Source organism: Neohortaea acidophila (assembly GCF_010093505.1).
Source record: "Neohortaea acidophila strain CBS 113389 unplaced genomic scaffold BDY17scaffold_4, whole genome shotgun sequence".
NCBI classification, from domain to species: Eukaryota; Fungi; Ascomycota; class Dothideomycetes; order Mycosphaerellales; family Teratosphaeriaceae; genus Neohortaea; species Neohortaea acidophila.
Genome location: NW_022985513.1, coordinates 1,022,233 through 1,044,342, shown reverse-complemented (window position 1 = coordinate 1,044,342; position 22,110 = coordinate 1,022,233). Strand labels below are relative to the sequence as shown.

Below are 22,110 nucleotides of genomic sequence, written 5' to 3'. Positions count from 1 at the left end.
GTGAGAATGGGAAATGTTTTATGATGGCACCATGTTCCTTCCATTCATCAAGACTATCCACAGCAGCAGTAAAACCCAGCTGATCTCCCTCCAATCCCTCACACCTCTCTCAACGAGAAAGAGAGAAGAAAGAAAAAAGCAACGAGCAAGCAAGCAAGCACCTCCCCTCATCTCCATCTCCTCCACATCCACAGCAGCAGTGGTGATCCCGTTACATCCAGCAAAGGAGTACAGAAATGCCCCGCGCCCTGCTGCGAACAACAAGAGAAGACTCAAAAACAACAAAACGGCACTCTCTCCCTCGCCCCTCGCCCCTCGCTCTCGCTCCTCCTCCCTCTCAGCCTAACATCCACTCAAACCATATCGCCCTTCTTGCACCCCTTCCAATCCCTTCCCTCCGGCAGCATACCCCTCCAGTTTCCCGGGTTCCCTCACGAGGAGGGAGACACCAGGAAGACATGAAAGGAGCAGCGCCATTGGAGTTCCAGAATCAACAAGAGCGCAAGGCAGGCGAAGCGGCGAGCGGGTGTCGGGGTGTCGAGGTCCAGCGCGAAAAAGAAAAAAACAGTAAAAAACAACCCTGCTTTGCTGCTGCATGTGAAACCCCGTCCTTCTCCAACCTCCAGAACATGGTGTAGTCCATCTTTTCATACTTTTTTTGTGAGGGTTTTCGATAGGTCATTTTTCTCTCGTGGTATTGTGGCTCCCTTCCCACACTGACTCGCGTTATCGTGCGGACAATCTCTGCATACGACGCGGATGCTGAAGGAAAAGCCCTGGATGCTGCCGGAGTATATCCTGGAAATCCAGGAGCGTCGTTGTGCGGTAGGGAGTATGAAGCGTTGTATGTAGGGCATGTTTCGGGGAATCATGCGGTGAGCCGTCGCGGAGCGACGACGTGATCAGTAGCGTCGATCAGAAGAGAGGCGCCTCTTGTACTCGCTGGAGTAGGCGACCGACGGGCTTCTCTGCTTGGTGACGGGGTTGTCGTCTGGACGCCTCGTATCTGGTGGAGAGGCGCGGCTGGCGCTGCGAGAACTAGAGGCCTTGCTGTTGCTGCGTGAGCGGGCCACCCTGCTGACGCTGCGAGAACGAGAGGCATCACGATCTCTCTTGGGGGCCGAAGGGTCGCGCTTGAAGTCAGGGAGCTTGCGTGGGGGAGCCGGGACGTTCTCCTTCTTGACCGCCGTGGTTGCCGTCGTCACGCCGCCGTCTTTCTTGATCTCGGACGCCGTGATGCCATTCGTCACTGGCGTGGGCTTGGCCGGCGCGTCCTTGGCCGCCGCAGCAGCCGCTGCATCCTTTCCGGCAACCTTCTTGTACATGTCTCTGAGCTTCTGTCCGGAGACGCTCTTCTCGGAAGCCTTGCTGCGGGGCCAGTAATAGTCCACAATGTATTCCCACATGTTGTCTTCGAGCTTCGCGTGGCCGCCTTCATGGACTTGCGAAAGGATGTGCTGGCCAATGGCGAGGAGGCCGGACTTGATGATCTTAAGTCTGGCAACATCCTCCGGAACCTTCCTCTTGGTCGCGCCCGAGACGAGGATGAGATGCTTAGACACCGGGCTCAAAATGCGCTGGATCTTGGCTTCCGTGTCGTCCTTTGGCGTAGGCGCTACATGACCGTTGGCCTGCGAAGAACCAGGACGGTCGTGGTGTGCTTTACTCTCCTCTGACGGCCGATGCTTGGGCTTCTCGTGGTCGTTGGTGCTGCCCTTGCGGTGCCCGTTCGTCAAGCCGTGGCCGAGCCGCTCTGCGGTGGACTTGGCATCGCTAGGTCTGTGTCGAGGCGTGGTAGAGCCTCTCTCTGCACTCAAGGCTTCGAGTCGGCCAGCAAGTTGACCCGAGGGCTTCTTCTTGTTGCGATGGTGATTCTCGAGCTGCTTCCTGGCTGCGAGATTCGTGCCGTTGCTCGTCTTGTCCTGGAGCACGGCGATGAGGTAGTCCGCGCGACGCACCAGGTGCACCGCTCCGGGCGACTTGGCAGTCTCTTTGCCTTGCGCTTTGTTGCGCTCTTCCTTCTTGGCGACGCGGTGCTCCTCAAGGAACAATCTGTCGCTCATACCAAGCTCTTCATCATCTCGAATTTGTATCCATGCACCATGACCGTGCCTAGCCATGCCAACACAGAGCATGCCGTCTTCACGAGAGCCCCAATCGCACGAGTATTTCGGAGCCTTCTCGACCTCGGGGATGCGGAAGCTCTTCCAGTCGGTAGTATTGGCAACCACGTCTCGCAGCATTCGCATCTGTGCCGGCCGCTCGAGGAATGTGGCGGCATTCACCTTCTTAACCCCTCTGAAGTCGAAGCAAGGCTGCTTCTTATCCTTCTTGGTTGGCGGCTTGTTGGTGGCTTTCTCCCGCTCTGCCATCTCGTCCTCGTGCTCCTTGAGCGTACGTGCGGCTGCGTCGGAGATGTCTTGCAACGTGGACTTGATCACCTCAATATCGCGGCCACCGAGTCGAGCTTCCTTGATGATGACGTCCTGCATGTCCTCGAGAGCCCCATATCGTTCGACAGCCCGGATGAGGTAGCGGCATTCTTTGGCACTCAGAGGTCGCTTGGGATCTTGGCCTCCATCGTCGTCGGAGTCGTCGGGTCCCGAGTCTTCGTCATCACCGTCGACAGCAGCGGTAAACTTGGTGATGGCTCGCTTTTTCGCTGCTCGGCCCCTCTCGCCACCGATATCCGCTGGTGCTTTGCGCTTGCGAGGCTGATTCTGCTCAATCACGCTCTCGAGGTACTCCGCCTCCTTCCTCTTTCTCTCTTCCTCCTTGAGCTTCTCGAGCTGATCTTTGGGAATGATGTCGTCCCATTCCAGATCCAGCTTGACATCGGTGTAGTCGAAGCTGCGCAGAAACTCCTCGCCGCCATCAGTCGTGATGCCCTCAGGCTCGTCAGTCTCATGCTCTTCGGCATTCTCGAGCACTTCATCAATGTCAATCTGCTCCAGCTTCTGCTGGTTCCCGGTCTGCTCAAACATGCGTTGACCGCGGCGCTTCAGAATCCTGGAGATGTCGTCGCTAGACTCTGGCTCGGCGACAGCGGCACCGCCTCTGGCCATGCGGTTCGCAAGCTCTTTTGCATCTTTGTCGGTGATGCCACGCTGGATGGTGATGTACTCCAGCATGAGCTTGTTCCTGGCGCGCTCCAGCACCTCTTCTTCCACCGTGTCTTTTGAAACGAGACGGTAAACGCTGACAGGCTTCTTCTGTCCAATGCGATGGGCTCGCGCCATTGCCTGCAGATCGGCTTGCGGGTTCCAATCCGAGTCGAACAAGATGACGGTGTCAGCAGTCATGAGATTGATTCCAAGTCCGCCGGCGCGGGTGGAGAGCAGGAAGCAAAAGTCCTTGCTATCGGGGGCGTTGAAGTGGTCCATTGCCATCTTCCGCGGGCCAGCAGGGATCGTGCCGTCCAACCTCTGGAATTGGTAACCCCTGAGGTGGAGGTAGTCGCTTAGGATGTCCAGCATCTTGACCATCTGGCTGAAGATCAGAACACGATGGCCATCTTTCTTCAGCTTGGTCAACAGGCGGTCGAGCAGCATCATCTTTCCGGATGTCGTGATCAAGGCTTTGAGCTGATCCTCACGGGAGTTGCTTCCGTCCAGGACGCGTTCTTCTGCGTTGGGAAACATGAATGGATGATTGCTGATCTTCTTCAGCTCCATCATGACGTTCAGAAGGCTGGTCTTCTTGGCTCCAGCACCGGCGTTCAGAGCAGCGTAGTTGCGGGTGAGAATATTCTTGTAATACTCCAGCTGCAAGTCCGACAACTCGACACGGATGATCTTCTCCGTCTTTGGGGGAAGATCGCTCTCGACCTTCTTCTTGGTACGGCGGATCATGTACGGCGCGACGGCGTTAGTGAGTTCGGAAATCTTCTGGCTAGCGTCCGTGGACGCAAGGTCAATGTTCTCGTCGACATGAATCTTCCCGGGCATGAGGAAATCCATGAGTGAAGACAGCTCACTGAGAGTGTTCTGCATGGGTGTGCCGGTGATGAGGAGCCGGCTGGGTACGCCCAAGTCCATCAGTCTGGTATACAGTTGAGCTTCGCGGTTCTTGAGGCGATGAGCCTCGTCGACTGCCATGAACTGCCACTTGATCTGGGACAGGAATGCATGATCCTTGATCATCTCGTAAGTGGTGAGCAAGACGTTGAACTTGGGCTTGTTGGGATTGCCGTCGACGAGGAGTTCGTAGTCTTGGATGACCTGGCGCGACGCTGGATTGTCGGTGTAGACGACGTAGTTGATGTCGGGAGTCCAGTGATCGAAGGTTTCCGCCCAAGCGGACATGGTGGACAAAGGCACCACGACCAAGAACGGCCCATTTTGGCCGCGGTCGTGTCTCAGCCAGTTCATGAAGGCCACCGTCTGCACCGTCTTCCCAAGCCCCATCTCGTCCGCGAGTACGACATTGTTGCCTTTGCACCAGTGGTGGCAGAGGAAGTTGACGCCGTGGATCTGGAACTCGCGCAAGGGACGGCCCTTGATGTAGTCGGGCTGGGTGCGGAAGGGGACGTAGTCCGATCGAGTCGCCAGTCGCGATTCACGAGCGTTGGACGTGGGTAGCTTCGCTGTGCGGTCGAGGTACTTGTCGATCTCGGCCTGCGCCAGGGTGCTCATCAAGTCTGCCTTCTCCCAGGTGCAGAACTCGTAGGCAACCATCCTCCACTTGGTGTAATACTCTGTGCCATCGTCCCCATCTCGTGAGCCAATGACACGCTCGACGTTCATGGCGCGCTCGACGTTCTCCAGGACTGCTTCGCGCTCGAGGTTCCAACTCTCGACATCTTCGGGGGGGACATTGGGGTCGGTTGCGTTTTCCAGATCTCTGAGGACGATCTTGCGGAAGAAGTTCTCCACTCGACGCTTACCACGTCTATTCTTGAGGTCTGCCCACGACTCCCAGGTTGCGTGGTAGTGCGCTTGGTTTTGCCACTTGATCTGTGTCGGACGTTAGCATAGGCAAGCCAGGCAGGTGACTTGGAGAAACACTTACGAAGAAGTCGTAGTCATTCTTGATGGCAGCATTGACATCGGTGGGAGCAGCTGGAATTTGAGATCAGTCAACGTAGTCCTTGGTGACCAAAGACTCGTGTCACTTACCAACGCCTTCCTTCAGGCGATAGTTGAGGACTATATCGATGGCTGGCGAGTTGTCTTCTGGCAGCTGCGAATAGTGATAGTTCGGCGTCAGGCTGTCCGTGTCCTCTTCGTCGAGCTCGGGGTTATCATCCTCATTGTAGTTCGTGACCTTCGTCGCGCCCCTGGTGGAGAATCGGACTTCGCTGTAGGTCGGGGTGTCGCGGCCGGAAGCGGCGGCATCTTGCATTCGCTTGCGGTGCTTCTTGGCAAATGTCCGGCCACGTTCACCGCCGTAGGTGTCGTCTTCGTCTTCCGACTGAGATCGAGAGACGATGGCGGAGGTTGTACGCTTCTTGGTCGATGCTGCATATGGTCAGGAACTGGTATGACTAGAGGCATCGACACTGGAGGGAACACTTACTGGACCGAGCACTGCTTGTCTTCTGACGCTTGCGCTGTCTACGGGACGGAGCTTGGTCTTCCTCGTCGGAGTCGGAAGTCGTATCAACCTTTGGTCATGTTAGTACACGTCAGTGGCCTCACGTCTTGTAGTGGTACTCACTACTCGGCGGCTTGGTCGAGCGCGACCCTGTCGGGTAGAGATTAGCAAGGATGACAGACGGCGGGCGAGGGGAGACATACACTGCGACGTAGGCCGTACAGCTCCGGGTTTGCCTTGATGTATTCGTCATCGTCGAAAGAGGCTTTCCGCTTTGGAGAGCGTGAGCTGTGCTCCGATGACGATGACGAGGCATTGTGAGCAGTCACGCCGTCCATGTCTTCGGCAGGAGACATGTCTTCGCTGAAGTCTGCATCTTCTTCTCCAGGTGCGTCTTCACTTTCGTCCATCTCTGAAGTTGCCATTGCCTGGATGGCATCATGGGCTGCATGGTCTGACATATCGACATCCTCTTGCTCGGCGGTGGTGGGGAGGTCATTGATGTCGGAGAGCTCGCTTTCGCTTCGGTCGAGAGGCGAGGGTGGTCTGAGATGATTCGGATCCATCTCAGAAATGTGTGTGGGGGGTAAGACACATCACTCGGAGAGGTAGAGGTGAGTGAGGGGGGGAGAAACTCCGCTGGGGGGGAGGAGGTGTCAGCAGAGTTTTCTCGAGCCGTGGTGGTCGCCCAGAAGCGAAAATTGACGTACCAGGTGACTTGACGTACGCGACCAGATTCCCCGCTTCAAAGGCAGAGGACGTCGAGGCAAATGCGGCCGTTGCAAGTTTGATGGAAGATGAGGTTGTGGTGATGGAGTGGTGATGAGGGTGGATGACGGGTGGATGAGTGAGTGCAGCGACAAATGGAACCCCACGGGAGATTCGCCAGCGTTCACAGCACTTGGAACACCGGGTTTCGACGTGGACAAGCGTATGCAACGGTGACAATGATGAAAACGGATGCGGTGGAGGATGAGTTGATGGCCGAACGGTCGACTGGAGTCGGGCCAGAGAGCGGCCGATGCTGGAGGAAATTAGCAAATGGACATGAGGAGAGGATGGGCACAGAGCATACCTTGAATGGCGTCGGCAACCGTGGGTTGTGCAGAGAGGTGGTGGGAGGGAGGGGTGTGAGAATGGTGGAGGGGAGTGAGTGATGGAGAGGCTATGAAGTTCCTCGCTCCGCCGAACGTAATAACCTCCGGATTTAGACTTTCGTGGCTGCCGATCGCGCCTCAGGCATCCACGTTCCTACTAAAATTTGGTGGGGTCTTACCCAATCAGACCCCGCTAGATGGCTGACCGCCGCAACCTCTGCCTTGTCCCAACACCGAATCTTTAATCCACTTCACCTCCGTCCTGCTGTGTGTTTGCGCGCTGTTTCTTCTCGTGCAAAGGGCGAAGATCGTGAAGTTCCATCACCAGATCGAGTACCACCCGATTGCGCCCTGCCACTCGCGCCATACTCTCGCCCTTGACCGCGCACGAAATTTCAATTTCTCCCACCCTTGCCACTAGCAACCATGGGGGACAAGTTGACTCGGTCAGTGGAGGAGCAGAGATGAAGCATGGAGGGGGCAGAAGCTGACTTTCCATAGTATTGCCATTGTCAACAGCGACAAGGTCGGCAAAAACCCTCCCAACGTACCCACCCTATCCACCTCTGTCTAACCTCCCCTGCAGTGCAAGCCAAAGAAATGTCGGCAGGAATGCAAAAAGTCTTGCCCCGTCGTACGCACGGGCAAGCTCTGCATCGAAGTCACCCCCGAAAGCAAGATCGCCTTCATCTCCGAACGACTGTGCATCGGATGCGGTATCTGCCCCAAGAAGTGTCCCTTTGATGCCATCAACATCATCAATCTGCCCACCAACCTCGAGACCCAAGTCACCCATCGCTACGGCCCGAACAGCTTCAAGCTGCATCGTCTGCCCATGCCGAGGCCGGGGCAGGTGCTGGGTCTGGTTGGGACGAACGGTATTGGCAAGAGCACGGCGTTGAAGATTCTCGCGGGGAAATTGAAGCCCAACTTGGGCAGATACGATGACCCGCCGGATTGGGAAGAGATCTTGAGATACTTCAGAGGATCAGAGTTGCAAAGTAAGAACGGGGCATGCCTTGTATACAACAGACCCGGATGCTGACGGGAGTGCAGACTATTTCACCAAAGTCCTCGAGGACAACTTGAAGGCGGTCACCAAGCCGCAGTACGTCGACCAACTGCCCAAGGCCGTCAAAGGCGAGAATCGTAGCGTCGGATTCCAGATGAAGCAACGATGCCAGGTAGACGAGGACAGGTTCAACGAGATTATTGATGTTCTTGGTGAGCAAGGATCCAGCACCTCAGTAGCCTGCCGTCTTCGTGCTAATACCGCATCCAAGAATTGAGACAGGTGCTCGACCGCAATGTCGACCTCTTGTCCGGAGGAGAATTGCAGCGCTTTGCCATCGCCATGGTCTGCGTTCAAAAGGCCGATGTGTAAGTTCCCGCCAGCCCAATCAGTCTCGACTTTCCCATGACTTACATTCTCCACAGCTACATGTTCGACGAGCCATCTTCCTTCCTCGACGTCAAGCAGCGTCTGGCCGCTAGTCGCTTGATCCGCAGCTTGCTCCGTCCCGACTGCTACGTCATCGTCGTCGAGCACGATTTGAGCGTTCTCGATTACCTTTCGGATTTCATCTGCTGTCTGTACGGAAAGCCGGCCATCTACGGTGTCGTCACTGCCCCCTTTTCTGTCCGAGAAGGTATCAACATTTTCCTTGACGGCAACATCCCCACCGAGAACTTGCGCTTCCGCGAGGAAAGCTTGCAGTTCAGGATCGGCGATGCAACTGACGACTTCCTCATCGACAAGACTCGCCAGTACGAGTACCCGAGCATGACCAAGACCCTCGGCGACTTCCACCTCACCGTCAAGGGCGGCAGCTTCAACAACTCCGAGATCATCGTCATGATGGGCGAAAACGGAACGGGCAAGACCACCTTCTGCCGCATGCTTGCCGGCGCCGAGAAGCCCGACAACGGCAAGCAGATCCCGGCCATGCACATCAGCATGAAGCCGCAGAAGATCACGCCCAAGTTCCAAGGCACGGTACGCCAGCTCTTCTTCAAGAAGATCAAGGCCGCCTTCCTCTCCCCCCAATTCCAAACGGACGTCTACAAGCCGCTCAAGCTCGACGACTTCATCGACCAAGAAGTCCAAAACCTGTCGGGAGGAGAACTGCAGCGCGTCGCCATCGTCCTCGCCCTCGGCATCCCCGCCGACATCTACCTGATCGACGAGCCGTCCGCCTACCTCGACTCCGAGCAGCGCATCATCGCCTCCCGCGTCATCAAGCGCTTCATCATGCACGCCAAGAAGACGGCCTTTATCGTCGAGCACGACTTCATCATGGCCACCTACCTCGCCGATCGCGTCATCGTCTTCGACGGCCAGCCATCCATCAAGTCGCAGGCGAACAAGCCCGAGAGCCTGCTCACTGGATGCAACCGCTTCCTGGAGAGTCTGGACGTCACGTTCCGCCGCGATCCCAACACTTACCGCCCTCGCATCAACAAGCTCAACTCGCAGCTTGACGCTGAGCAGAAGAATGCTGGGAATTACGTATGTTTCATCCTTGCCTCCTGCTTACTCCTGTCGGTTGAATACTTGCTGACATTCTATGCAGTTCTTCTTGGAAGATGAGTCCTGAAAGGCGTCGCGAAGGTCATCTTCAACGCTTTCTTGACCGATTCGTCTCTTTCTGGGGTCAGTGCCAAAGGAGACAAACGCAAGCGATGCTTCAAGAGCGGCGCCGATGAGGTACTGGGTAACGAGGATGACGAGGATGACGAAGAGGAGGACGATGACTCCGCCAGTAGCATGTTTGCGCCGTTGGTTGGACGCTTGCTGGCAAACAGGGCGCTTCTTCGCGGCTGAGATGAAGCGCGAGGACTCGCGGACGGAGAAGCGTTGTGAGGCAATGTCATCAAGTTCAGAAGGTAGCTAGGTAGCTGCCTCACCGAGGAGCGGAGGTGGAGGCGGAGGAGGAAACAGAATGTGATTCAAAAAGCTAGGATAGTGCAGACGTACCGAACATACACCAGTGAGGCTTTGCTCCACCGCCTTTGTCGCGCATCTCACATTGGCTCGCACACTCGCTGTCCTCACGTGTTTAGCGGTTCTGGAAAAGCGCACGGCATAGTGCAAGTACGTGATGCTCAGCAAGCTGCAATCACGATAAAAGTGACCACTGTCAACGCTACTAAGTACCTCCAATGGCTCGGATGAACGATGCAGGAAGAAACATACGTCGTAGTCCGAAGTCGTCCTTAAGCGAGAGGTCGAATTCTGACCATCGAGAGCGCCGGACCTGAACGGGGGTTTCAGTGAAGCTCGCGCAGTTGGGTAAGGTGTACCAGCTCAAAGATGCCACTTGAACAGCTCATGGCCACCAGAAGCTTGCTTTTCGCCTATGGCGTTTCCATGTCCACCTCCCTGCCATCTCGCGTCCATTACTCTTTGTGGTTTCGATGTGATCGACCGGTTAGCCGCCTGACAGAACTGCCTCTCGCCGTTGGAGCACGCTTCAAACCTCCTCGATCTCGCCCTCCTCGCTACCGCTCTGCAAAGCCGGAGACTCCTCTTTGACCATTGCTTCCATCGGCTCGGGCGTCCGGCCGCGACGGGTTCGCTAGAAGTAGACAAAAGTCAGCATGCAAAGTCCGCGAAAGCGAACAAGGGCCTGGTAAATCTCACCTTGACATCCCGCCGTCCACTCCCACTACCATCCGACTCGCGCCTCTTCCTCACCGAGCCCGGCCGGCTCCCGACAACATCGTCGTCGCCGTAATCGAGGGTCCTACCCTTATCCCTTGGATCTGCGCGGCTGGTATAGCTGCGCTCTCGCTCCATCTCACGCTCCCGCCGCTCGCGCTCATACCCTGACAACCCCTCCCGCTCATGTCGGCGATACCGATCGTCGCGCTCATCTCTGCGGTCGCGAGGCGGCGGAGATAGTCCAAAGGATGTCTTGCGATACTGCTTCTCGCGATCCGCCATCGCTTTTCGCCGATCAGCTTCGTACGCGTCGATTTCCGGGGTGCGGGTGCGGTGACGACGCTCGCGGTCACGTTCTCCATCACGCCGGGACTCGGTGCGGCGATGATCGCGATCCCTATCGCGGCGCGCGCGATCACGCTCCGCGTCTTCTTCCTTGTCTCTGAGGCGTCGCAGGTGCTTTTCGAAGGCGTTGCGGCGCGCGGCGTCGTCTTCCAGTAGTTTGAATTCTTCAAAGCCTTGCAGCCTTGGCGCTACGTCTTCGTAGGTGTCGTTGATGCGGACCGGGGGGTCTAGATGCTTGATGACGCTGCGCAGGGCATCGATGGCCTTGCGTTGGTGGCGCTCGTTGGCGAATCGGTCTTCTTCGGCGCGCTTCCTGATCTTGTCCATGAGCTTTTCGAAGATGTAGCTCGTCTCATCTCCGCTCATTTGATCAGTACGAGGATCCCTACGCATGATCGCTGCGAACTCGGCATGAGTCGTGTCGAACGTCATCTCGTAGCGCCTGTCTTCGAGGACGTCGAGTGCGTGGTTGCGTAGGGATCGAATCTTGCGCTCCTCTTCCTCGACCACGTCCCAGAATAAGTCCAGAGCACTACTTCCAGGTGTTCCGATGAGGTTGAGGTATCGTTCATCCTCGGCAATGAGAGGATGGAAGTCGTGCCACCTCGTCCCGGCCTTAATCTTTCCTTGACTGTGCATTTGCTGCAGGAGCTGTTTGAAACTGTCGCGAGCTTGACGTACTCGCCGAGTATGAAGTCGCTTGTCGCGCTGCTTTGCATCATTCGCGATACGATCCAAAGATTTGACGTGGCTATCGAAGGCCGTCAATACGTCGACATTGTTGAGTGTCTTGAACTTTGGATCCGTGACGAATCTCTCGTTATTCGTGACACTCTCACGTGCTTGATCCCATTTGGTGTTCGGGTCAGCGACCAACGCTTGTAGCAAGGCATCGAGATCTTGCAAAGCGCTCTGGCGTTGCGCCATGTCCTCCTCGGCGTGCTTCTTCTTCAGCTCGAAGATGTATTCATCGAACAGGTGTCGTCGCTCATCGTCGTTCCCCGCCTCCCTGAACACGGCTTCGCGCTCGATGATCGGTCGCGCAGTCTTCCAACGGGTGTAGTGTAGGATGTCTTCGTGCGTGCTCAGCATCTTGCGGAAGTCCTCTCTCAGCTTTTCACGGCGCTCCTTCTCCTTCTCTTTCTCTTGCGCACGCTTCTCAACACAGTACTTCTCAAACGCTGCCTTCCGCTCTTTTGGATCTTTGAGAGCCCGGTACTCGCGATCGCGTACAATGTCACGCAGCGCTGATTCCCAAGTGGCGTCTGGGGAGATGTTGTGCTTGTTCAGCATCTTGAAGAACGCTTCTTCGGCTTGTTCGTAGGAGGAGTATTCGGGCTCGTCAGATTTGATTGGCATGGCTCCGCGGAAGCCCATATTGTCTTGTCTATGCTCCCACGGCGTGCCTCCACCAAGCTTCTGCGGCAGACCATGATCACGGTCATCCCTGCGACGCTCCCTGGGGCGATAGTTGTTGCTGTTGTTATTATCGTCCTCAAAGTTCTGCGCGCCGCCGGCAACAAACGCTGGGGCAGGACGGGCAACCGGCAGTGGTCTGACGAAGCCAGGAGGTGCCTCCCATCTCGTTTCCTTTGTAACAGTGTTGTAGTAGTACGGCCTGCCATTGTCGGCATGTGCCTCGCTCCATACACCCGCGCCGTCCGGTTGAGGGGCTGCAGGCGTTGCAGGGGTGGTAGGTTGCGAGAATCCGTCTGGCTTCTCCCATTGCGTTTCACCTTCTGAATTGTAGTAATAAGGCTTGCCCTCGGCTGTAAAGGTTTCTTTCCACCCGCTCATGTTGGCTGGGCGTGCTGCGGCCGGCAGCAACGAGTTCGGCGTTCGTATTCAAGGGTGAGGGCGCATGCTTGGGGACCGTCGAGTAGCCGCGAACTGGGCGGGGAGTAATAGGCAAGAACGTCGTTGGCGAAGGTCGACGCAAAATTGCAATGTCTCGTAGGCGCAGGACGGTGTTGCGCGTTGGTCTACGGGGGGTGCGGTGGTGCTTCACGTCAGGCTCGCGAAAAAGTTCACGACGGCAACGTCGACAGCTTCGGAAGGTTCGCTTGCCCTCGCTAGCGCAAACTCAAACCCTCCACTTCACGTGCTCCCACCCAAAGCCATACTACTAGCTACATCATTGATGCCCTTATGCTGATGCTTGGCCGGCACGGTATCCATGTAGCTTGTGCTATGGATCCACCGGAATTCTGCTTACTCTCTGATTTATCGCTATTCAAGCCTCCTTGAACACATGTCCTGCATTTAGTCTCAGTTTTATCCCCAGTCATTATCCCGACCATGCGGCGGATGGGAGGATGGCTTCAATCGAAGCCTGTCCATACCGAATCAGAGTCTGTCCATGCGTTAGATGAGCAGGCTGCGTGTATGATAGAACAGCGAGTGCCCACAGTATTGGCCATCGACTGACAATTCCGCAGTAGAAGATGCGCTGGCTTCCGCCGCTCTGATCATGAATGATGGTAAGCTGAAACAATCATCCCAAGTTCGTTGCTATCCGATGATCATACGATGACCCCGATTCAGAGATGGAGCAGGCAGAAGTCGAGTTGAGGAAAGGCTCCTCGCCCTTTCACAAGGTCAGTGCCCCTCTTGAACGCTGTGTCTGCTTGATCTAACAGCACTCCTCAAGTAGTTGGGCCAAGCCACCGCTGTGTTTCTCAGGGCAGCCTTAGGGTTCGAAAAGGATATCATGCAGCAAGCAGGTACACTGTTGGCCGAAGCCGAGGATGCCGCCGTCGAACATCAACGAAGAGCAGTACGCGATCCATCCACAGCTCATCAAAGTCACATCTACCCGCCGGGGGCCGAGTACGCACTGATCCATGCGGAAACGCAACTCATGTCTGCCGTCGTGGCCGTATTGAACGAAAGTGTGACCGAGAGTCTTCGTGGCTTCTACAAGATGCGTCGAGCGTTTGGTACCTTGTCCGAGATTAGTGCAGCCGAGAAGAAATATCTCGACCGCCATCCACCCGAGTCGAAGGGTTCGAGCTCATCAAGTACCGACTCATTATCGACTGGACATGGCCAATCCGAGTCAATCACACCCGACACATCCGATGATGATTTCGAAGAATTGTCGTACAACGAGGATGAAGATCATGATCTCGAGTTCGTCGATGCCAAGGACGTACTCTCCGCTCTTGTTACGCCCATAGGTTATGACGGTCATCTTGAGTTCCCCGACTTTACGACCTTGAAGCTGCACGACACAAATTCCAAGTCTTCCAACGATGAGGAAAGCTCATCCACAACCCCTGAAGCCGGCCAAAGAGATGCAGACGACGACATCGATTTCCGAACTATCACTACCAACCCAATAGACCTCTTCATCCACTCTGGCACCGCCCTTTGCTTTGGCTTGTTACAGTTGCTCTTATCTATGATTCCACCCGCATTCAGCAGGCTACTGTCCATCTTCTCTTTCCGCGGCGACCGAGAAAACGGCTTCCGACTACTATATTCCGCAACGAGGTTCAAGCACAATATCAACGGCGCCATGGCCGGCCTAATCTATCTCGGCTTCCACAACGGCGCCATCGCATTCTGCGACATTCTCCACAAAGGAGCCCTACCGGAAGCCAGATTACGCTCACTGCTGGCGGAGATGCGCGAAATCTACCCGAAATCCAAGCTATGGCTTCTCGAAGAATCCAGGATGCTCACGCGCGATCGCAAACTGGAGCAAGCCGTCGACACCGTCAGAGCCGGGCCGAAATCGAGCTTGAAGCAGGTCGAGGCACTCGCGACTTTCGAAACAAGCTTGAACCTCATGTACCTCCATCGTTACGAAGAGTGCGCCGCATCATTCATCCGATGCGTCGGGCTGAACAACTGGTCGCACGCACTGTACTACTACATCGCCGGCGCGTGCCACGTCGAGCTGTACAGAATCCACCAGACCTCCGATCCAGACAAGGCGAAGCTGTCAGCAGCCAAAGCAGCAAAGTACCTCCGCGAAGTACCAATGCACACAGCGAAGAAGAAGTTCATGGGCCGCCAACTCCCCTTCGACGTCTTTGTAGGCCGCAAAATCCAGAAATGGGAAGCGCGCGCAAAGCAGCGGCACTGCGACTTCGTGGACGCAGTGGGCGTCAGCCCGCTCGTGGAAATGACTTACTTCTGGAACGGGCCTACGCGCATGCGCCCCGACCATTTGGCCAACTGTCTCGAGCGACTCACCTGGTCCGAGCAGCAGGCAACCTGGCCGAATGAGCCCGTGGACGAGCATGCCATCTTTCACTTACTGCGCGGCGTCTGCCGTCGGAATCTCGGCCATCTGGAAGAGGCGCAGTCGATTTATTCCACGGAGGTGCTCTCGCACGAATTGCATCGGTTGAAGGCTTGCGACCACCCGGATACGTGGCCGTTGCCGGTGGCGAACTACGAAATGGCGGTGTGTTATTGGAAGGAGGCGGGCGGCGAGACGGGGGATCGGGCGACGTTGAAGAAGTGCAGTGAGTCGCTTGCGAAGGTGGAGAAGTGGGAGTCGTTTGAGTTGGAGGCGAGGATTGGGCTGAAGATTACGACGGCGAGGGAGACTTTGAAGAGGTGTGGGATTGAGAGCTGATGGGGAGGGTGGAAATAGAGGCCGTACGACCGAGTAAATATGGCTTTGGTGCACAGCCAAACTTCTGCTGCACCATTTCAATGGGCAGTCTGCAATCTACTGTCAGTAGATGAGTCGAAACATGACCACCGACCTCACGTCCAGTCTTTCCAGGATCAGCCAAATTCATCCCTAAGCTCATCACGCCCCATTGTCTCAACAAACGCGCGCCGGATAAAAGTCCACCACGCCTCATTGATCTCCCGCTGCTCCTCCTTCTTCTTCCTCTCCTTCTTCTTTTTCTTCTTCTTGCCCCCCTTCAAGTCATCCAAGATCTCATCCTCGGGAACATAATTGCCCACCCGCGTCGCGAGATCCACCAGCCGCGGCATCGTCAAGTCCTGCAAGTGATACACCTCGTCGTCCTTCGTGTCGTAGTGCACCTGGAACTTGAACGTCTTTGGATCCGGCTTGTGGCCTTTGCTCGGCGGCTTTTTGCCCGAGTGCTTGCCTTTATTCCACTTGGTGGTGTTCAGCTCTGCTCCCTCTTTTTCGTCGGAATCGGGAATGGAGTTTCCGGCGAAATCGTTGTTGATGTGCGTTAGGTTGGCGAGGTATTGGGTGTAGCGGGTCCAGGAGAAGGGTTGAGGCGAGTAGGCCGGCCCGGGAGAGGAGGTATCAGAGGGTGCGTCTGGGATTGCAAATTTGTGCTTTTTCGACTTCTTCTTCTTCTTCTTTTTCTTCTTCTTCTCGATGTCGACGTCGTCTTCGTCGCTGAAGTGTGTCTCGTCTTCGTCTTCGTCTTCGTCTTCGTCATCGATGCCGATGTCATCCTCGCTGCTTTCGAGGGTAGGCTCCTCCCATAGAGATGGCACAGCAGCAATGCCTTCTTTCTCGTCCAACCCAGTAATGTTGTATTCGTAGATTCGGAAGCTCGGGAACAAGTTCGGAACCACACTGGCACTGACGAACGCCGCCGCAAAACGCTCTGCAAACTCGCCGCCAATCTCGTCAAAAAACTCCTTCCTCTCCCGCTTCTTCTTTTTGCCTTTGAAGACGTTTAAGACGAGATCTAAAGCTTTCGTCCAGATGCTCTCGCTGTCAGCAGCCTTGGCTCCGACGGGCCAGTCGAGAGAGCTCGGCGGATCTGGCAGCTTGGACCATCGATCTCGAAGCTCCGTGAAGTAGTCAGAGGACACCGCCGCCTCCACGTCATCCGCTTCCAGCTTTTTCGGCTTGTCGTAGTCCGGCATCTTGCCCTTCCGCGTGCCCTTCCTCAGATCCTCAAAGTCCTGCAACATGAAGTGGTCGTAGTTGAAATGCCCGTACAGCCCGCCGACGACCACATCCCGGTATTGCTGCAGCCAGAGTGTATACTTCTGCCAGCACGTCTCGTCCCAGCTCCACTTTGAATCCTCTCTGGCGGGCGGCACATGACCGATCAGGATCGCCTTCATCCCGCGGTCGCGCATGAACTGCAGTTGAATGCGCAGCCATTCGAAATGCTGGTAGCCGGGTTCGGAGGGCAAAGCGCAGCCATCGACGGCCGCGTTGCTCTTGAAGAAGTAGATCGTGTTCAGGCTGAAGACCGCCAGCTGGTTGCGGATGACTTCGACGTAGAACCAGCCGCCCTGTTCGAACTGATGCCGCTGCTCTTCGGGGATGAAGGATCTCCAGATGCGAGCGTAATTCCTCGTCCATTTATTCGGACCCTGGCGGAAAATGTTATGCGGGAGGATATCGTTGTTCCCGAGCGTCGGGATGATGGGCACGACATAATCGCTGTTGGGATCCCCGTTGTCCTCATCGCCGTCGCCTTTGCCGAACGTCTCGTACATTTTCTGCACCATGAATTCGTTGAGTTCGACGACCTGCTTCTCGCTTCGAGGGATGTCCTCGTCGTTGTCGTGCCGAGCGGAGTCCCCCGTCCATACCACAAAGTCGATTTGGTCTTTAAATTCCTTGCCGACCCATTTCATGGTGTGGTTGATCAGGGCTACCGGGCTGTCGCAGTCGCTCGACTCGGCGCCGTAGATGCCCGCTGGTCCCTGGCCTCGATGACATGCTGCATCTGCAGATGTAGACGTGTAGACCTTGTAGAAGGGATCCGGGTGGAAGTCAGTGATGTGGAGAAATCTGCCGTGCAGTGGCCGCTTCTTCACGGCGTGTGAGGCACCCGAATGGTCGACATTGGTGGTGGGAGCATATTCGCCCAACGGCACCTGGATGGGAGGCGCGGCGAGGACGTGTGTGATGCACCCCCAGGCCACCAAGTACATGTACCTGATTGCACCCATCGCTCATCTCGATTCTTGCATTATGTCCTTTCTGGAGGCGTTCTGGAATGCAGTCCACTGCCCGCTCTATCCTCCGCGAGCACCCGACCAGAGTCCCCAGGGCCTGACTGCGTTCAGACAAGGCAGCAGCAGTGATGTGGTCGATAGACTGTCGCGTCCAACAAAAGCCTGACGATGCAGGTACCCGTCACTCCAGAACCTAGAGTCTAGTTTAGACCGGTTGAGCCGGAGTGTTTCCCGTATCCGATGGGCACAACAGGAGCACAAAATCTCGAAAACAGCAGATGGGCCTCGATAAGAACAAAACAACCAGGACTGCAAAGGCACGCGACACCTTTTTGCATCCACACCAAAAAAATGCGGCGGCGTCACAGGTGCCTGGTGGTTTGACGATGTGGAGGAGTAAAGCCGCGATGTCACCGCCGCCAATCAGCGTCGGGAACGATCCCCACGTTCTCGTGTGCTGGAACTGTGAGGGCGAGCATCGACTTGCAGCAAGTCATCAAGGTACCTACAGTCGATTCGCTTGATTGCAGCACAAAACACAGTAAGGAAGGCAGCAGTCCGAGTTGCAGGGATGCGTGAATTTGTACATCTAACAGATCTTGCTACGAACGTTACCTTAGCCATGTTTCGTCTTCCCTTCGCCCATCAGCAACTCTTCACCTCCCCGTTCTACCTTCAAGTTGATTCGTCAATGCTTGACAGCATCCGATCGCCAGAACGCGAACGTCGACGCATGCGCTCAGGGTTGCTTGTACTTTTGCGGGAGAAGATAACGAGCCATTCACGCCCGGCATTATTCCGATGCCCAGCCATAGCAGCCCACTGAATTCCTCCAGCCTTCCACCCGAAGCGATGCCTGACATCAAGCTAAACGTGGCTACCGATGCATTCCGCATTGTATCTTCTGTTGCAGCTTCCGTCGTAGCCGTTACTGGGTCTTTCGCGGCGTCTGTTCACAGGTGGGCTAGAAAGTGAACCCTCGATGCTACTACCATCACCAGCTCGTCCCCCCGACTCCGTTCCGACCGATGTAGCAGGTATAGTCGATATCACTTCCGATCTCCCGATCGCCCGCCCATCGCTGTCAAATGTCTCCACACATAGTCGTCGTGCGTATCCTATGCACGTCATCCAAGTCTCGAAGCCAGTGCGAATCGAGGTGCCAATCACCCAACCTTGACCGTCATCTTGCATCTCCTTGACTTTCCACTGGAAAATAGGAGAAGGGAAAGACGCAGGCGCATCACAGTGCGCGACAGAGAGATTCGGAGTGAAAACATGGGGGAAGGGATGAGGGACAAGATGAATCACTTACAACCGGGACGATGGGAGTGCCATGGTTGTAGCATTGCATCAAGCCCACGAGTTGATGAGCACGGCTTGTGAGAAAGAACTCCGCGCTCACCGGAGCTTTCATAGGTAGTAATCCAGAAAGGGAGCGTGGTTGGTAGGTGGGTCAGGCGGCATTCGGGCAACCGCTCAGGCCTCCCATGTCCTCCGGGTGAGGTGTGTGGCGGTGTGCAGCGACACGTCGGGAAATTAAGTATCGTCAAAAGGTTCTAGTGTCGTGAAAGAGGCCTACTTCGCGCGCCGCCAAGCACCGCCCCGTGGCGCGCTACTTCGGACGACATCTCCTTTTCCTTCCGCATGGTTGGTTATGAGGATCAGCAGCCCCCTGCCAACCCTGGTAATCCCGCGGGCACCAAGAGACGGGTGGATTATAGGGACGAGCCCACCCTTTCCACAACTGGATAGGTCGCCATCCTGCCCTTATACTTCCTCGCATCACCTCATCTCCTTAGCCGAGCCCCAAATGCCTGTCGAGGTACCTGTGACCTCAGCTCGCCAGTGAATCCGGGGCCACGGCATGCTAGCGGCCCTACAGCCTCCTCCTGCCCAGACAGCTGCTGGAGCAACAGTGGTCGGCCAAGACTTGTCGCGTGGGTGAGAATGCGCACCCAAAGACGGTCGTGTGCTCCCAATCAACACGACTGCCGGGTTCGCTCCGCAGCGATGTAGACGCACTTGATGGTCAGCAGTGGCGGAAGTGTGGAAGCAGTTGAACACCAGGTCACCACCCTCCCGTCCGGAACATCGATCCGGGGAGCGACACTTGGCAGACCCGTTGTGGCACATTTGGCCAGCCTAAGACAATCTCCCTATCTGACAGGAGGAAGGAGCAGACTATGGGAGCGTTCGTATATGGGCGGGTCTCTTCCCGTCATTGCTCATCGTCTCCATTCTCCATCGCGTACTCCCCCACACTTCATTGCGACAGTCCGCTCTTTCAGCGCTGTACCTTTGCGCTCCACCGCAGTCTTTCTTGAACTCACCCTGTCGTTCCTTCCTCTGCTATGCCTTCCACTTCATTTCGCTCCCTCCTCCCCGTTTCTCTTTGCGCTTCTCTTGCCCTCATTGATCAGACCCAAGCAAGTCCGTCGAACGCTCATGTTCGGAGACAATACGACACGGGCGAAAGCACGATCGACGTCCAATCCGAGCGACATCGCCTAGACTTCTTCCAGTTTGTCACTGTACGCTCCTCATCCTCTCCGTGAGCCTAGTCCCCCGGCCACTCACCAAATGTGCAGAGACCAGATATCGATGCCCCGCGCTGGAAGGTCCAGGTCTACGACAAGGATGCCCTAGCTCCAGGCTACTGGTTTGCTTCCGTGTACGAGTACATCGACCAGACGACCGCCGGCGCCAGTGCATGGAGTGGTCCGAGCATCTACGATCAAGATGGCGAATTGGTGTGGAGTGGAGCGCCGCTCTTCCACGGCTTCAACATCGACGACTTCCACGCGGACCAAATCAACGGCACGCCCGTGCTGATGGGAATTCATCACAAGCAGAGGAGAGATGTGGTGGTCAACAGCAACTATGAGATTATCAAGGAAGTCACCATCGAGCAGCCAAACAAAGTAGAGTCCGTCGCCCTCCCCGCTCTCTGATCATCGGTGACTTGGCTGACTCGTCTGTAGCATCCACGGCTTCCACACCGTTGACAACGGGACTCGGTCACTCGCAATGCGCCACGCAGACGCAGCCCCTTCTGATCCGCGGGAGTTGAGCGCCCTCGGATACGGCGAGTCGTGCATCGTAGAGTATAGTGGATTTGAAGAGCGAGATACATCAACGTGGGAAGTCACGTTCGAGTGGAGCGCGAAAGATCGCGTTCGGTTGGAGGAAAGCACGCACGACTTCGCTTGCAAACCATGGATTTACCTCCACGGCAACACCGTCGACAAATTCCCGGATGGCGACTATCTGTTCTCCGGCCGCGCCACGGACACGCTGTACAAGATCTCAGGCATAGATGGCTCGATATTGTGGAGACTCGGGGGCAAATTCTCCAACTTCACGTGGATTGGCGACGATGGCCACTTCTCTGGCCAACACTTTGCTCGGGTTCAAGAACAGAATGCGACGCATATCATCCTGTCGGTGTTGGACAACGCGTTCCAGGGCAGGCAACCTCACCCCGTCCTCACAAACGATCAATCACGTGGCCTGATTGTCGCCTTGCGCACCGACACGCAGCCCATGACCGCACAGGTTCTCCAGACATACAACCACCCGCATGGCGGCTACGCTCCAGGCCGCGGCAGCTTCCAAATCCTGGATAATGGAAACGCGTTTAGCGGATGGTGGACCAACGGGCTGATCAGCGAGCACGCGCCCAACGGGACCCTACTGATGGAGGCCGTCTGGACGACCAACCTGAGGTCCTACCGCGCGTACAAAATGCCCTGGGTCGGCCACCCGACGCAACCACCCGATGTCTACGCTCGAGCGGTCATAGTGGAAGACCCGGAGCAGGGTGGCAGGAAATCGATGCAGACGGCCGTCTATGTGAGCTGGAACGGAGCGACGGAGGTGGCGAGCTGGCGCCTCTTGAAGACGACCGCGCACGGGAAAGCCAGAGAGCAGGTGGCGGAGATTGCACGACAGGGCTTCGAGACGATGATGACGTACGACGGGTATGCGAGCTATGTCGTCGTGCAGGGCATCGATCGCGAGGGCAACGTGCTGGGCGAGTCGACGGTGTTCACCACCATCCCACCGCGCGACAAGTTTGCTCCGGCGGTGCTGAAGGAGCAGCATTGGATGTCCGCGCACGCTGCTGCCGCCGCTGCTGCACTTGCCGGTCTGGGCGAGAGGGTATCGCCGGTCGATAACCCTGTGGCTGCGTTCTTTTTCGGCTTGATGGTCAGTTTGGTGGGAGTGTGCTTGGTGAAAGGCATTGTGCATCTGAGACAGAGGAGGAATCAGCGCTCATGGCGCCCCCGGACCGAGCAAAACAAAGCTTTCTACGAAGCCGTGTCGGTGTCGGATTGCGGCGAGGACACGTTGGTAGAGGACGCATTTGTCCAAGACGAAAAGGACGAAGGAAGGTGAACAGGTGGATTTGATGAATTAGCGTGTATCAAAGTTGTTCCCATTCCCAATCCTCTCCAAGATTGCATGAAGACTCCATGGCAGGCCAAGGTGAACTGGAAGCCGCGTCGATCACCCCAACCCCAGGTCCACCTCGGTATAATGGCGTCACACCCTCCCATACAGCCTTTCCATTCACCATCGCAACCTTTCTTC

The 22,110-nt window shown here is 56.2% G+C and overlaps 7 protein-coding genes across 7 annotated transcripts; 3 read left to right on the top strand and 4 right to left on the bottom strand.

The window, feature by feature from the left end:
- Positions 1–902: 902 nt before the first annotated feature.
- On the bottom strand, positions 903–5,960 carry BDY17DRAFT_248581 (P-loop containing nucleoside triphosphate hydrolase protein; the record flags this gene model as incomplete). The annotated part of the gene is made up of 6 exons (XM_033730921.1): positions 903–4,955; positions 5,011–5,060; positions 5,118–5,459; positions 5,512–5,605; positions 5,659–5,685; positions 5,739–5,960. 6 exons carry the CDS (start codon positions 5,958–5,960, stop codon positions 903–905), a joined length of 4,788 nt encoding a protein of 1,595 aa, XP_033590871.1.
- A 1,821-nt stretch (positions 5,961–7,781) lies between these two features.
- BDY17DRAFT_125587 (P-loop containing nucleoside triphosphate hydrolase protein) lies at positions 7,782–9,736 on the top strand. The gene is made up of 2 exons (XM_033729355.1): positions 7,782–9,040; positions 9,417–9,736. The coding sequence occupies exons 1-2, from the start codon at positions 8,050–8,052 to the stop codon at positions 9,524–9,526; spliced, it is 1,101 nt and encodes a 366-aa protein (XP_033590870.1). The 5' UTR covers positions 7,782–8,049; the 3' UTR covers positions 9,527–9,736.
- BDY17DRAFT_295377 (uncharacterized protein) lies at positions 9,631–12,652 on the bottom strand. Its single transcript, XM_033733286.1, has 3 exons — positions 10,276–12,652; positions 9,829–10,210; positions 9,631–9,769 (listed from the first exon to the last, which is right to left on the bottom strand). Exons 1-2 carry the CDS (start codon positions 12,436–12,438, stop codon positions 10,106–10,108), a joined length of 2,268 nt encoding a protein of 755 aa, XP_033590869.1. The 5' UTR covers positions 12,439–12,652; the 3' UTR covers positions 9,631–9,769; positions 9,829–10,105.
- A 348-nt stretch (positions 12,653–13,000) lies between these two features.
- Positions 13,001–15,478, top strand: BDY17DRAFT_125509 (outer membrane protein Iml2/Tetratricopeptide repeat protein 39). Its single transcript, XM_033729354.1, has 3 exons — positions 13,001–13,121; positions 13,186–13,238; positions 13,295–15,478. Exons 1-3 carry the CDS (start codon positions 13,112–13,114, stop codon positions 15,230–15,232), a joined length of 2,001 nt encoding a protein of 666 aa, XP_033590868.1. The 5' UTR covers positions 13,001–13,111; the 3' UTR covers positions 15,233–15,478.
- Positions 15,394–17,376, bottom strand: BDY17DRAFT_238098 (Metallo-dependent phosphatase-like protein; the record flags this gene model as incomplete). Its single annotated transcript, XM_033730326.1, has 1 exon — positions 15,394–17,376. A coding segment is annotated over one exon (1,983 nt), but the record flags the coding sequence as incomplete, so codon positions are not given.
- A 1,803-nt stretch (positions 17,377–19,179) lies between these two features.
- Positions 19,180–19,735, bottom strand: BDY17DRAFT_125340 (uncharacterized protein). Its single transcript, XM_033729353.1, has one exon. It carries the CDS (start codon positions 19,648–19,650, stop codon positions 19,300–19,302), a length of 351 nt encoding a protein of 116 aa, XP_033590866.1. The 5' UTR covers positions 19,651–19,735; the 3' UTR covers positions 19,180–19,299.
- BDY17DRAFT_295369 (ASST-domain-containing protein) lies at positions 19,709–21,964 on the top strand. The gene is made up of 3 exons (XM_033733285.1): positions 19,709–20,048; positions 20,106–20,443; positions 20,499–21,964. Exons 1-3 carry the CDS (start codon positions 19,869–19,871, stop codon positions 21,913–21,915), a joined length of 1,935 nt encoding a protein of 644 aa, XP_033590865.1. The 5' UTR covers positions 19,709–19,868; the 3' UTR covers positions 21,916–21,964.
- The last annotated feature ends 146 nt before the right edge of the window (positions 21,965–22,110 follow it).

What these genes read in the sequence shown, in the direction of transcription:
- BDY17DRAFT_125587 (XM_033729355.1), top strand. Translation starts at nt 8,050, where the DNA reads ATGACTTACATTCTCCACAGCTACATGTTCGACGAGCCATCTTCCTTC. An exon ending in ATGCAACCGCTTCCTGGAGA is followed by an intron (nt 9,041 to 9,416) that starts GTCTGGACGTCA and finishes TGCGCCGTTGGT; the next exon opens with TGGACGCTTGCTGGCAAACA.
- BDY17DRAFT_295377 (XM_033733286.1), bottom strand. Translation starts at nt 12,438, where the DNA reads ATGAGCGGGTGGAAAGAAACCTTTACAGCCGAGGGCAAGCCTTATTAC. An exon ending in GTGGACGGCGGGATGTCAAG is followed by an intron (nt 10,211 to 10,275) that starts GTGAGATTTACC and finishes GTCTACTTCTAG; the next exon opens with CGAACCCGTCGCGGCCGGAC.
- BDY17DRAFT_125509 (XM_033729354.1), top strand. An exon ending in GCTCCTCGCCCTTTCACAAG is followed by an intron (nt 13,239 to 13,294) that starts GTCAGTGCCCCT and finishes CTCCTCAAGTAG; the next exon opens with TTGGGCCAAGCCACCGCTGT.
- BDY17DRAFT_125340 (XM_033729353.1), bottom strand. Translation starts at nt 19,650, where the DNA reads ATGTGCCACAACGGGTCTGCCAAGTGTCGCTCCCCGGATCGATGTTCC.
- BDY17DRAFT_295369 (XM_033733285.1), top strand. Translation starts at nt 19,869, where the DNA reads ATGCCTTCCACTTCATTTCGCTCCCTCCTCCCCGTTTCTCTTTGCGCT. An exon ending in ACTTCTTCCAGTTTGTCACT is followed by an intron (nt 20,049 to 20,105) that starts GTACGCTCCTCA and finishes CCAAATGTGCAG; the next exon opens with AGACCAGATATCGATGCCCC. An exon ending in GAGCAGCCAAACAAAGTAGA is followed by an intron (nt 20,444 to 20,498) that starts GTCCGTCGCCCT and finishes ACTCGTCTGTAG; the next exon opens with CATCCACGGCTTCCACACCG.